The sequence below is a fragment of the Mytilus trossulus genome, unplaced genomic scaffold (assembly GCF_036588685.1).
Source record: "Mytilus trossulus isolate FHL-02 unplaced genomic scaffold, PNRI_Mtr1.1.1.hap1 h1tg000103l__unscaffolded, whole genome shotgun sequence".
NCBI classification, from domain to species: Eukaryota; Metazoa; Mollusca; class Bivalvia; order Mytilida; family Mytilidae; genus Mytilus; species Mytilus trossulus.
In genome coordinates, this window is record NW_026963296.1 from 1,542,866 (window position 1) to 1,558,430 (window position 15,565).

Genomic DNA, 15,565 nt, shown 5'->3' on the forward strand with positions numbered 1-15,565 from the left:
TATCTGTTTTATTGTGGCTTTATTTTGTCAATAATCAGACTGTTGGTTTTCTTTTGAATAGTTTAACAATTTGTCATGACGGGGGTCTTTTTAAAGCTGAACATAATGTTATAATTTTGTGCATTTGCGTTTGACAAAAAAAACTATACATGTTATTCTTCCATTAGCAACTTTATTTTTATCATTAATAACTTCATCATTCAAAAAAAAATCGTACACTCTTTCGTGATATTTGTTTTTCTAACGTTTGGAACACGTTTTGAAAATTGCTTTTTTTCCCTTCAAAACGATGATATAAAATCAAATAAAAACTAAACTGCTTTATGTAATGTAATTCTTTAAAATTTTATAGAATATGACTTTAATCAGAAATTGCAAAATAAAAGTTGAAATGTCTTTTGAAAACATTTTGTTTATTTTTCGATTACTTTTTTTCTGAATTTTAGAATGCTATTGATTGTTTGATAATTTTTGTAAAGTATGTAAACAAATAAATGTTTCATACAACTGTTCAATATCAATTAAGTAAATTAATCAATATCTAATAACTTTAAATACCTGTGTATTAAGACCACATGAACTCCCTGTACATACCTGTATATAATGACCACATGAACCCCCTGTACATCCTGTATCAGAGTTGTCATATGTCAAGTCACTTTTCTCCGACTCCCAGTGCTTAATGCCATCATGTATGGGGTCTGTTGAATTGAAATAAAATATATCTAGTCACAGGATGTTACAAACTTTAGGCATGCACGTTGTAATTCATTACCTTAATATAATATCGTCATATTGTAAAGATCGCATCAATGCCGAGACAACTAGTTTCAAATTTAACAATGTTAAATATCAAGCATAATAATTAACAGCACACGACACTAGATATTTTTGACTACAAGGAAAACAGCACACGGAGCCTATCGATGAATTAACAAAAGAAATTGAATTAAATTTCGTCTTTACTGTTTAGACATTTACCTTGATTAATTGCAATGTTTTCACCCACTGTACCGAGTGAACTTGCTTTGTCCTGATTGTGAGAAAAATCACAACCCTGTGCCTACTGTTCCGCCTTACTGGCTAACTGGTCATCCTATTCCTAGACAAAATGTAATGCTACCATTTCCATTATCAATTTTATTTAGTCAATATTGAGTCTAGTAGACTGTTGTTTGTTGTTTTTTTTTTATCGTTGTCGGTTTATTGACGGCGTTTTTCACTTTTTTTTCGACTGATAGAAGGGTGTCCATGGTCAAAACTGTTTTAGTTAACGGGTTTAAATTAACGGATAACACACAGCTAATTTTTTTGTGCAAAATATAGGAAATTCATTATAAATTTTAAAATCATGATTGTCGTCGTAAGTACCCATGGTTAGATTTTTTGACATAAAAATTAGTAACCCTGGTATCAATGATGAGTTGATTATTAACTAGCAGTGAAATGTTTCAGTTTGAATTCATTATTAAAAACACTGGACAAGATAATCATCATGGTTAGTTTTATTTGATCTATTACATTACAGATAAGATGACTAAATAGGTCATATAGTGATAAATATCTATTAATAATAACAATACTAAGATACAGAGATATAATGGAAATGGAAATACATATAAAGATAAGTTTTGGTAAATACCAGTATTTCGTTTGCAGGAAAAATTATGCAATGTGATAACTATGGTCATATCGGGAAATATAAAATTCTGCCAAAAAATCTTAAAATAACTTAAGGCAGAAAAAAGTAAAAAAAAATATTAAAAAAATAAATTCAGGACATAAAAACATGAAAAAAGATACGCAAAAAAATAAAGATTTAAAAAATAAAGAAAAAAAGTAAATGACTATGCGCAGCCACATCGACGTTTAAAAGATGTTACCTTGTTTTTTTTCCATTATCATTTTTCAATTTAACATCACGGTTTGAAAAAGAGCAAATGAATTGTTCATAGGAAATAAATACGCTAACTAGTTGATATCATATATGTATATAATTTAAATTGTTGAACATTTTTTTTACATCCCCGTTAACACCAAGATAGCTTGGTATTCATCATTCCATGTTTCGTAAGCACAAAATAAATTGTAAAACTACTTACCAAGTTTGGTAGAGCAAAGTTAACAGCTGGGAACACCGCCACGTATCTTATTGTGCATAGATACAATTTGATCTTTTTCTTTTTGTTTTGATGTCCCTTTAATGTGTTTTTTCTATGTTTCCAAAACGGTGTTATATTTTCTGACCGTCAGATGTTTATAACATCATCGCAAATCTGCTTTTAATAAACGATTGAATTTAAAAACGATTTAGATAAAAAATTATGTCAGTTTTTCTAATCATCAAATATTTCATTTTATTGCTTCCATCATATTTTTTTTCGATGAACGATTGAATTTTAAAACGACTTTGTTTAGAAATGGTTTCAGATTTTCGGTTCACATATATCTATTTCACCTATAAACAGGATCAACAATAACCACAATTATATTTGTGTAATCTTCTAATTTCAAAAACGTTCCAAAATTGAAAGTGAAATTAAATAATCTGGCTTCTTTGATCCTCTTGTTTTTGACAAGTGTCAGGAGGAACTCCAATTCATATGAAAATTAGAAGAGGTCGACAAGAAGAGGCGCAAAAAAACAATTCTTGGTAATCAATTAAGCAGCTGAAACATGTCTACAGATTTAAACGAAGGGATAAATGCTGTTAGCTGTCCTGTTGAGAACAAAACCATTATCGTTTTGTCTACAAAAGATTCTCTATTCTGTGATGGTTATAATCTAAGTTTTCCTCTATACTGAATCCAAAGGCTTTTACCATAAGTTACCCTTTCACATTTTTTTGCTTTGTTTATTAAGTGTCTCTTTGACTAAATGAGTTTTGACTTTTACCTTGATTTTTTTCATGCGTCTTTTCATATTTTCTTCTACATCCAATCAAGATACATATAAGATTCTTAAATTCGTAGAAGAAAATATAACTAAAATATATTATTAGCACTGCATCCCAATTATGTTTACATGACATAAAGTCATTTAAAGTTAGTTGTTGAATAAATACAATTTTAAAAACTTTTTGAGAACATCCAAACATTCAATTCCTTTCGAAGACAAATTAAAGATACCAGGCTAACTATTAAATTACAGAGGCAATGCTGAGTGTCTGAATAAATTATAACCATTCACATTTGCCCTTTTAATAATCTGATCAAAAAACAAAGTCCATGATTTTCTTACAAGGATCTGCAAAAGCGCTATTATATTTTCTATTTTGAAAATATTCGAGGTCTTTTATATTGATTGGATTAATACATACCTGCGAAGACTGAGATTGTATAGGCTAATGTAACAAATAATGGTAGAAGAGAAACAGAATGTTGTCAGATCCTGGTAAGCAAAGTATTCACTAATGATGTGTATTTTAATCAGATAGTAAAATTAAAAGCTTATAACCGGATTTGTTTTAACATAAGCAACACCATAGGTGCCACATATGGAGGATCGGATTATCCTCCCGGAGCACCTGAGATCCCCACTATTTGTTGAGGGGTTTTTTCTTAGTCTAAAGTTTCTATTTTCGATATATGAGCTTGAATGTCCTTCTGGTATCCCTGACCCCTCTTTTCAATGTATGACTTTAGTTCAAAAGACTTTAAGTTATTTTCTATAAATAATATTGTTACAAAACGATACTGCATATTACCAATCTCAAGGGTTTGATAGAGACATTGCAAAGAATCAGAATCTATCCGTTTCCTGCTGTAATTAACAACAGAGTGTTTTTGTTTTATAAAGTCAAATATGGAACCAACACCTCAAGAAGTTCGTTTGACAGGTTTTATATACTGGTGCAAGAAAATTTGTACCGTTAATTTTATTATATACCCGGTAAAAGATTGAAATAAAAAAAATATAATATGCAACAACGATATATAGATTTATTCTACATAATGATTAAAAGACTTTTTCTTCAGTAGAAACTCTCCTGAAATGAAACAAAATTGAAATATAATCATGTAACATAAATTTCACATACATTCGAACATTTATACACAAATACAAACAAAAAGACAGAAAAATATGTAATCCGTGTATGGAAGATAAAGAACACTTCATTGGGTATCAAAGTTACAATTCAAATTGTTTTCCATGCCGAAGAATTACAGTTATAACTATAGACGTTCCTCAAGAACTAATAAACATTGTATATACAGATCTGATATATAATACTCGATTTCCGATATCACATTTCAACCCACAATACATTTTTTTTTTATATCAAACTTGATAAAAAAAAAATATCACTTTCAACGCGACATTTTTCCAAAAGATGTTTGTGGTTTATTCAAGGACGTAAGTTCACATGGTCAGTTCGTAACTGCCTGATTAGAAATCATAAGTTATACATGCAGTGAATATCGTCCTAAAATTGCAGCTATTTTTTGCTAGAAATACTTTTGATGTTAAATTTCTGTCGATTCATACAGACATACACGCTTATTCTGTTTTTTAAATACCACTCTAATTACTATTGACTGTATCATGGCGGTCAGGTATTATTTATGGAGAATGTTGAAGTGCCTGAAGGAAAAACACCAAACTTCGACAGCACAACATGCAACTCCGGTTAATCTAGATAGAAACTGAATGCGCCAATCACGAGTTGGGTTTGAACTCACAACCTCAGTGTCAACAGGCTAGAGATATGAATTACTGAGACCACTTGAGAATCTAAAACAAATAAATACATACCAAATCAGTTTCTCCTCCTTTGTTAGTTCCTTCTCCTGTTGTTACCTCTCCTCCTGTTCCGGTTTTATAAGGTGGTTCACCGGGGAAGTTACCACTAAAAAAGTATAAACACAAAGTAAAATAACAAAAACAACATTTTTTCTTAAACAGGAAGTCCCTAAGCAAATGAAAAATCAAAGCTCAAAACACATAAAACGAATGGATAATAACTGACATTTTCCCGGAAATTATTGTTGCGACTGTCATACAAGTGAGAAGTTAAACTAGTTAATATATAAGCTTTTATATATCTTAACCATGAAAAGTTTAACTTTTTTGGTTAGAAATGTTTTTTTGTTTTTTTTGTGTGAACCATAAACAAGACTGACATACGATAAACTGTTACTTGAAACCTCTGAAAAAGGTTTTAAAATTGTCAGAGGTGTGCTTAGGGAACAGTTGTTTGCAATTTAAGTGAATGTTTGAGTTGTCACTTCAAAATTTGAAGAACGCTGGTTAAACTAATGAAAAGTAAAATACCAAATAAACTGTTTTTTCTGAGGAAAATTCAAAACAGAGAGTCCTTAATCAAATGACAAGAATAAACAGCTCAAACACATCAAATGAATGGATGACAACTGTCATATTTATGAATTGGTACAGGCGTTTGCCGATGTAGAATATGATGGATTAACCTTGGTTTTATAGCTAGCTAAACTTTCATAGAGAATAATAGTCGCATTGACTTTCCTTAAGGAATGACTAATATTTGTTCTGTCTATTAAGAAATAACATCCGAAAATGTAGTGCACACTGAATAACCCGCGGATTCATTTCTTATAATTTATTATTAAATTCCATTTGAAACTGGAGTTAACCATGAGAAACATTGATGATGTCACGGTCACATTACACAATTATGTCTATGATCTGATAAAATAACAACGTCAGCCAATCAGAAGACGCGTTACATCCTTAATCAAAATATTTTGTCTTAAAAACAATGTGTAAACATTCTCGTTTGATTTGTTTTACATTTGTTTTACACTTCTCTGCATAAGCTAAGTTTATCACTTGTACGACATTCGCATTTAATTCCTTTATTGACAACGATATGCGACTGAATCAAACAAACATATCAAGATAGAAAGAAAACCTTTCAAAAAATGAACGAGGTATACGCCAGACTATTAAAGGGTTTGACCAATTTATAATATTCTATCACAGACCTCGACTGACCATATGTTGTGATTACACTGTTTTTTTTTTAAATTAAAAAGAACATTGCGAAGTTTAATTCAAAGTCAGTAAATAAAAGCCTTTAAGTTAATGATTAAAAAGTAAATCAGCAAGTAAAAAACGCTCGTCCTCAACAACTGGTTGAACGATAAAACATTAACAGAAATTTCCTTTTTGTGACCCAGTGACGAAATTTTGACAAAAAGAATAAAACTTCTTTAAAAGAATAAAGTGCTTATAAACTGAAATGAACCATCAACTTGTCATCGAAACCATGATGCCTGTCTACTTTGAATATTTGAATTAAGAAGATTCCGTGATATATTAGAGAAGTAAAAGTTTACAAATGGACATTTTTTATATAGATTAGACCGGTCGTTTAATTGTTGTTGTTGATTGCTACCTGATATATCTTTTTTGGTTAGAAATGTTTTTTTGTTTTTTTTGTGTGAACCATAAACAAGACTGACATACGATAAACTGTTACTTGAAACCTCTGAAAAAGGTTTTAAAATTGTCAGAGGTGTGCTTAGGGAACAGTTGTTTGCAATTTAAGTGAATGTTTGAGTTGTCACTTCAAAATTTGAAGAACGCTGGTTAAACTAATGAAAAGTAAAATACCAAATAAACTGTTTTTTCTGAGGAAAATTCAAAACAGAGAGTCCTTAATCAAATGACAAGAATAAACAGCTCAAACACATCAAATGAATGGATGACAACTGTCATATTTATGAATTGGTACAGGCGTTTGCCGATGTAGAATATGATGGATTAACCTTGGTTTTATAGCTAGCTAAACTTTCATAGAGAATAATAGTCGCATTGACTTTCCTTAAGGAATGACTAATATTTGTTCTGTCTATTAAGAAATAACATCCGAAAATGTAGTGCACACTGAATAACCCGCGGATTCATTTCTTATAATTTATTATTAAATTCCATTTGAAACTGGAGTTAACCATGAGAAACATTGATGATGTCACGGTCACATTACACAATTATGTCTATGATCTGATAAAATAACAACGTCAGCCAATCAGAAGACGCGTTACATCCTTAATCAAAATATTTTGTCTTAAAAACAATGTGTAAACATTCTCGTTTGATTTGTTTTACATTTGTTTTACACTTCTCTGCATAAGCTAAGTTTATCACTTGTACGACATTCGCATTTAATTCCTTTATTGACAACGATATGCGACTGAATCAAACAAACATATCAAGATAGAAAGAAAACCTTTCAAAAAATGAACGAGGTATACGCCAGACTATTAAAGGGTTTGACCAATTTATAATATTCTATCACAGACCTCGACTGACCATATGTTGTGATTACACTGTTTTTTTTTTAAATTAAAAAGAACATTGCGAAGTTTAATTCAAAGTCAGTAAATAAAAGCCTTTAAGTTAATGATTAAAAAGTAAATCAGCAAGTAAAAAACGCTCGTCCTCAACAACTGGTTGAACGATAAAACATTAACAGAAATTTCCTTTTTGTGACCCAGTGACGAAATTTTGACAAAAAGAATAAAACTTCTTTAAAAGAATAAAGTGCTTATAAACTGAAATGAACCATCAACTTGTCATCGAAACCATGATGCCTGTCTACTTTGAATATTTGAATTAAGAAGATTCCGTGATATATTAGAGAAGTAAAAGTTTACAAATGGACATTTTTTATATAGATTAGACCGTTGGTTTTCCCGTTTGAATGGTTTTACACTAGTAATTTTGGGGCCCTTTATAGCTTGGTGTTCGGTGTCAGCCAAGGCTCCGTGTTGAAGGCCGTACATTGACCTATAATGGTTTTCTTTTTTTTTAAATTGTTATTTGGATGGAGAGTTGTCTCATTAGCACTCACACCACATCTTCCTATAACTATTTAATTGCTTAAGTCGAAATCAAACTAATCAAAACAAACAAAAGCGACTAAATAGAGCCGACAGTGCATAAAACACAACAAATGAAAATTAAAGACTGTCGACACGACTATCAAAAAAAACCTTTGAGTATTGAGGATGCTCCGGAATAGTAACCAGATCATGTTTTACAAATTGTACTCGCGTCGTGTTGCTCTTGTAAGTACAAACCAGTGATTATTCTAAATGGGATTATGGTTACAACATATCCGTCGTCACATGTGTATAAACAATAAAATCAAATGTGTATACACAATTGAAGATATATAAATACAGAAACTTACGCTTGATAATAATTACAGACTAAGTATTTGTAACCATCAAACCCTGACATGTCGTCGCCATCGCTAGAGGTAAATTGGCTACAGGTAGCAACGCCGCATCCTATTTTGGTTGTAGCTGCCCATATCATCTTTGTAAATATACAATATATAAAACAGATTTTTGAAATCCACGAATGGCCGTTCACTCACGCCGTTATAAGATAATCCCCAAAAATGACTCGGTCACGAACGGGTATGAGGTATTGTTGAAAACGTTATATACTGAGAACCTGTTCTGTTGATATTCAACATCTTTTTTTACCCATTTTTTTTTTAGATTAACATCAATGTATTTAAGACATGTGAAATATTTATTTCTCTTTTGTCATGTAATAAATGTATTTTGTGCGTTGAGCAGATCTGACAGGTCAAAACATTTGCAACTGCTTTTTACAGTTTTGTTTGTTCTTAAGTTGTACTTTTTACAACATTAAACAAGATAAGGGATGGTTTCAGAGGTCACACAATGATGATTTATCTCGTCAGAATGTTTATAAGCATCTCCTTTGTTAGAAGCCGGTCGTTTAATTGTTGTTGTTGATTGCTACCTGATATATCTGTTTTATCAGGGATTTTATTTTGTAAAAAGGAAATAGACTGTTGGTTTACTTCTGAATACAGTTTGTCATGAAGGGGAGCTTTTTATAGCTGACCATAATGGTATAAGTTTGTGCATTTGAGTTCGACCAAAAAAACAACTAGTCACGTTATTCTTCCATTAGCAACTTTATTTTTCTCATTAAAAACTTCATTATTCAAAGAAAAATCTCACGTTCGGTGTTTTGTGATTTTTTTTCCAACGTTTAGATTACCTTAGCTGTATTTGGCAAAACTTTTTGGAATTTTGGTCCTCAATGCTCTTCAGTCTGTTAAAGACTGCGTACTTAATTTGGCATTTTTAACTTTTTGGGACTGATGAGTCTTTTGTACACGAAACGCGCGTCTGGCGTATATACTTAATCTAGTCCTGGAATCTATGATGAGTTTATTTAGAACACGTTTTGAAAATTGCTTTTTTTTCTTACCCCAAAACGATGAAATTGAATAAAATTAAAACTAAACTGCTTTATGTAATAAAATTATTTAATATTATATAGAATATAGAATATGCAACAACAAAAAAATTGAAATGTCTTTTAAAAACATTTTGTTTACTTTTCTATAACATTTTTTTTAAATTGTGGACTTTAAATGAATGTTTGATGATCCTGTTTATAAATTTAATCTTTCCGTCGTCACATGTTTATACACAATTGAAGATATATAAAGTAAGAAACTTACGCTTGATAATAATTACAGACTAAGTATTTGTACCCATCAAACCCTGACATGTCGTCGCCATCGCTAGAGGTGAATTGGCTACAGGTAGCAACGCCGCATCCTATTTTGGTTGTAGCTGCCCATATCATCTTTGTAAATATACAATATATAAAAAAGGTTTTTGAAATCCACGAATGGTCGTTCACTAACGCCGTTATCAAAAATTACATTGGATAATCCGAAAGAATGACTCGGTCATGAACGGTTATGAGGACTTGTTGAAAAAATTATATATTGAGGACCTGTTCTCTCGATATTCCACATCTTAAGTGACTATTTTCTCTGATTCCTTTCACGGATTTGGCTATACTTTTTGGACCTTTTGGATTATAGCTCTTCATCTTTTATGTAAGCTTTGGATTTTAAATATTTTGGCTACAAGCATCACTGAAGAGACATGTATTGTCGAAATGCGCATCTGGTGCAAGAAATTGGTACCGGTAATTTTATTACAGAAAGCAACATTTAGCAAATTTTCAATATCTCTTATAAGATGTACTTTACAACTTTAATCAAGATAAGGGAAGGTTTCAGAGGTCACAATAATGATATATCAGACTGTTTATAAGCATCTCCTTTGTTAGAAGCCGGTCGTTTAATTGTTGTTGTTGGTTGCTATCTGATATATCTGTTTCATTTGGGGTTTTATTTTGTAAAAAGAAAATAGACTGTTGGTTTACTTCTGAATACAGTTTGTCATGAAGGGGAGCTTTTTATAGCTGACCATAATGGTATAAGTTTGTGCATTTGCGTTCGACCAAAAAAACAAACTAGTCACGTCATTCTTCCATTAGCAACTTTATTTTTCTCATTAAAAACTTCATTATTCAAAGAAAAATCTCACGTTCGGTGTTTTGTGATTTTTTTTCCAACGTTTAGAGTACCTTAATTAAGCTGTATTTCGCAAAACTTTAAGGAATTTTGGTCCTTTGCTCTTTAACTTCGTACTTTATTTGGCATTGTTAACTTTTTGGGATTCGAGCGTCACTGATGAGTCTTTTGTAGACGAAACACGCCTCAAACGATGAAATCAAATAAAACTAAAACTAAACTGCTTTATGTAATGAAGTTATCTAAAATTTTATAGAATATAGAATATGCAAAATAAAAGTTGAAATGTCTTTGAAAACATTTTGTTTACTTTTCTATTACGTTTTTTTAAATTGCGGACTTGGTGTTTGATGATTATTGTTATAGGTATCAATTGCGGTCCTTTACTCGCAGATTTGTTTTTATATTTTATTTATATCTTTTAATTTCATCTTTCGGTATATTGATGATGTAATGTCTGTTAATAATAATAGATTCAGTGATCATTTACATGTAATATATCCAAGTAAATCTGCTTCATATTTAGACCTTTTTCTCGAAATGACTACTGATGGTAGGTTGGATACCAAACTTTTCCATTTCTGTATAGCAACATCCCAACGGCACCAGCATATGGAGTATATGGGTCTTAATTGATACGGTACTCTAGAGCTATCTCAAAGTACGTTGATTTTGTTGAACGAGGAATACTGCTTTCTCAAGACAGGGCTATGAATCAATTAAATTAAGGTCATCACTAAAGAAATTTTACGGTTACCATCATGAGCTGATTGACCATTATGACAAAAGTGTGCCAGAAATCATATGTGATATTCTTCCTCAGTCATAATAACCTTCCAGCATTACAAAACTGAACAAAGAAATAACACGATGGGTGCCGTATACGGTGCAGGAAATGCTTGCCCTTCCGGAGCACCTAATTTCACTCCCAGTTATTAGTGGAGTTCGTGTTGTTTCTAAAATATTATTTATAACTGTTGATGTAACTGTCCTTTGGATTTGTGAGTCTTTGATTACTCCTTGGTTTTGATTGTTATTGTCTATACACAAATAGATATTCCATACCAAAGATTAATATCAATTTAGTAAATTACTCCATATCAGATAACATGAAATACCTGTGTATAATGACCACATGTAGCCCTGTACATACCTGTGTATAGTGACCACATGAACTCCCTGAACATACCTGTGTATAATGACCCTATAACTCCCCTGTACATACCTGTGTATAATGACCCTAAGAACCCCCTGTACATACCTGTGTATAATGACCACATGAACCCCCTGTACATCCTGTATCAGAGTTGCCGTATGTCCAGTCACTTTTCTCCTTTTCCCAATCTTGAATGCCCTCGTGTATCGGGTCTGTTATTTTGAAACAAAGTATGTTACAAAATTTAGACATAAAAGTTGTTATTGATTACCATATGATAACATAACGTCATATTGTAAACATTGCATCAATGCCGAGACAACTAGTTCAAATTTAACAATGTTAAATATAAATTACCACACAATAAAAACGAAATAGTCTTCTTGCATATCAATTTGTTCTTTAATACTTAGATAAATGATACAACTTCAACCTTTGTTACATACAAGTAGTAAATAAAAACAATTCTACATTTGATCTGATTGATTACATAACAGATAAACTGATTAGGTATACACAGTTATTTTACATCATAATAATTAATAGTTCCACACAATAAATATTTTGATTACAAGGAAAATAGCGCAATAAAGAAACTGAGCCCATTAATAGGAATTGACAAAAGAAATACATTTACCTTGATTAATTGCAATGTTTTCACCAACTGTACCGAGAGCACTTGATTTGTCCTGATTGTGAGAAAAATCACAACCCTGTGCCCACTGTTCCGCCTTACTGGCTAACTGGTCATCCCATTCCTAGAAAAACGTATCAATATATTGAATAACATGTAATGCTACCATTTCTATTATCAGTTTTATTTGGTCTATATTAAGTTTAGTAGATTGGTGTTTACTTTTTGATCTTTGTCGGAATATTAACGACGTTATCACTTTTTTTCGACTAATAGAAGGGTGTCCATGGTCAAAGCTGTCTTTTAGTTAACGAGATTAAGCTGAAGGATAATACACGGCTAGTTTTTTGTGTCAAACTTTTGGAAAGTCATTACATTTTAAAACCATGATTGTCGTCGTAAGTTCCCAAACAGAACTCAAATTTTGGGGCATCATCTTATATGATCCGAGCATCACTGGTAAGTGTTTTGTAGACCAAACACTTGTCTGACGTAAAAATTTGAAATCTTGGTATCAATGATGGGTTTATTATCAAATAGCAGTGAAACGGTTCTGTTTGCACTTATTATCAAATATACTGGATCAAATAATCATTATGATTGGTAAGATATGATCTATTGAAGATAAGATGACTAAAATAGGAACGTATAACATATGGTTATAACAAATATGATTTTATTATCATTAACAATACTAAGATACCAAAACACAATATTAATCATGTTGATGGAACTACATATAAAGATATAATCAAGTTTTGGTAAATATCAGTAATTCTTTAAAAAAAAACTGCAATCTGATTAATTACCGCAGTCAAAATAACAACCCACTCTTGTTCACACCGGTATGTATAAAAATTTGCAATAATTCCGAAAAATAAAATTTTGTCAAAATATTGAAGAAAAAATAATGATAAAAGAAAATTGGTGACAATACAAATATTAGCATTTTTAAATTTTACATAACGGTTTAAGAAAGAGTAAAGGAATTGTTCTTTAGATATACATTCGTTATCTTGTTGATATCATGGGTGTACAAAGTTTTATACCAGTGTAATCTAATATGGCTAATAATTTTCGTAAGTACAAAATAAAATGTCATACTACTTACTAAGCTTGGTAGAGCAGGGCTTGCAGCTGGCGACACTTCACCTCGTATCTTATTGTGCATAGATACGATTTGATCTTTTTTTTTTTCGACAACTCGTCTCCCATAGACACGCTGACATGAACGGCAACCAAAAACAAACAACAGAAAACAAACTGATATTCAAACATATTGTTGATATTTTTCAGATACTATGAAGGCGCTATATTATATGATAGGACCTGTGAATCCTTTATTCTGTTCCGCTACTCTTATTTATACTTTTACATTAACACAGTCATGCAACTAGTACGTTATGTGGAAATAGTTTAAATTACAATAGTTTATCATATTTTGTTTTTGATGTTTCATTAATTATATTTTAGTTTTGGTCCAGATTTTCTGACCGTCAGATGTTTTATCTCATCAATCATCGAATACATCCATCAAATCTGCTTTTAATAAACGATTGAATTTAAAAATCAGTTTGTTAAAAAATTGTGTCAGTTTTTCTAATCATCAAATATTTCATTTTATTGCATCCATCATATTTGTTTTCGATGAACGATTGAATTTTAAAACGACTTTGTACAAAAATGGTGTCAGATTTTCTGTTCACATATATCTATGTCACCTATAAACATGATCAACAATTACCACAATTATAATTTGTGTAATCTTATAATCCCAAAAACGTGCATGCATCATCATAGCTACACTCATATACAACTTTAAATTATAGTTTTGAGCTATGCAATCACAAATAGGAATGCATTATGACGTTAAAGGTAAAACATTGTAGAAATAAACTTATCATAGATACCAGGATCTAAATTTTATATTTCCACCAGACGCGTGTTTCGTCTAAAAAAATCATCAGTGACGCTCGAATAAAAAAATGTTAAAATGGCCAAATAAGTTGAAGAGCATAGTTTCCTTCAGTTGTTATGCAGTTACCATTCTTCGTTTAAGTTATTAACCATGGTTGAACTAAGGGTTCAATTATCTGACTGAAATTTCTAATATTTGATTTATAATGTTCTGAAATGTATTTCTGTTATAGTGAATTGGTAAAAGCAAGGACTATATAATGAATTCCATATTTTGCAGGGATTTTGCATATTTTCAATTATCCTTGGTGATTATAAATAATCCTTTAATATAACCAGTAATTTAAAAAAAAATCATATAAAACAAATACATTAAATGTGAAATGTGTATCATTTTATTGTTTACCTGGACATTTATCAAATCTTATTAAAGTGAACAATTTTTCTGATGTATTTAAGCGAAATTCCTGAAAATGTTAGAAATACTATGCTATCTCTAAAATTAACAGTTTTATTTCAAACTTCGTGAAATTTAAAGATTTAACACATTACCACAAAAACAAATATGGGTTTCAAATTGAAATTAGTCATCATGGTAATACCAAAATTAAGGTAGACACCATGTAACTTGCGGTAACGAGAGGCAATGAAAGTTGGTCAACAACGGATTCGTACAATGCACAGACATAAAGTTAAACGTGCATAGACACAATCGTGGAAATAGAGACCTCACACAAAATAGCCATCATTTATAAAGGGGCTATAAAGGGCAATACTGAAATCTGACCATGAAGCATGATATTATGATCAGATGATTAGTAATGCATCTTCCGGTGACTGATTGACCTATAGCTATTTGTCAGATGTATTTAATGAACACTTTATTTCTGCTAAAAGTGTAGTTAAATCAGATTTAATATGTGAATGCTAAGGTGATTATTTCTGTTTATTAAGATCTTTTTTAAACGAAAAAGATAAGCAGCGGAAATGTTCAAAAGTAAATGGTCTAGATGGTGTTTACTGGATACAGAATAATGAATAAAGAGAGCAAAATAAAGGGCTAAAAAATAAAGTATAGTCAAAATTAGACAAATCAATAAGAATTAAGAGATAACTGTATTGTATTTTAGCTTGGCCTTCGTAAAACATAGATTATACTGTCGCAAATTGAGTTTACCTAGCTCTGCGGAGCGGAGATAGGTAAACGGATATATATTTGCGACAGTAAAATTAAGTTTTACGAAGGCAAAGCTTAAAACACAATACAGTTATCTTCATTATAAGGCCACATATTAAAATAAATTTAATTTACTAAATGTTTTAGCTTAAAAATGCCATAAAAAAAACGTCCGCGAAACTGTTGCATTGTCTTTAGCATATGAACAATGTGACGTCATATGAATACAGTGGATTTCAAACATGAATACTAAACGTATTTTTAATTTTCGAACGCTTCAGAATGGTTTTAAAAAAGACTATATTGTTATTTTTT

The 15,565-nt window shown here is 31.0% G+C and overlaps 1 protein-coding gene across 1 annotated transcript; it reads right to left on the minus strand.

Moving 5' to 3' along the window:
- Positions 1-3,973: 3,973 nt before the first annotated feature.
- Positions 3,974-13,327, minus strand: LOC134699900 (cysteine-rich secretory protein LCCL domain-containing 2-like). The gene is made up of 6 exons (XM_063561299.1): positions 13,268-13,327; positions 12,160-12,280; positions 11,628-11,734; positions 9,497-9,624; positions 4,756-4,849; positions 3,974-3,988 (listed from the first exon to the last, which is right to left on the minus strand). Exons 1-6 carry the CDS (start codon positions 13,325-13,327, stop codon positions 3,974-3,976), a joined length of 525 nt encoding a protein of 174 aa, XP_063417369.1.
- Positions 13,328-15,565: the final 2,238 nt, after the last annotated feature.

Excerpts from the sequence above, each read along its gene's own strand:
- LOC134699900 (XM_063561299.1), bottom strand. The coding sequence starts at position 13,327 with ATGCACAATAAGATACGAGGTGAAGTGTCGCCAGCTGCAAGCCCTGCT. Across the intron at positions 11,735-12,159 it reads AAACATTGCAATTAATCAAG|ACCCGATACACGAGGGCATT; the intron begins GTAAATGTATTT and ends TCAAAATAACAG. Across the intron at positions 4,850-9,496 it reads GTCTGTAATTATTATCAAGC|TGGTAACTTCCCCGGTGAAC; the intron begins GTAAGTTTCTTA and ends ATACTTTTTTAG.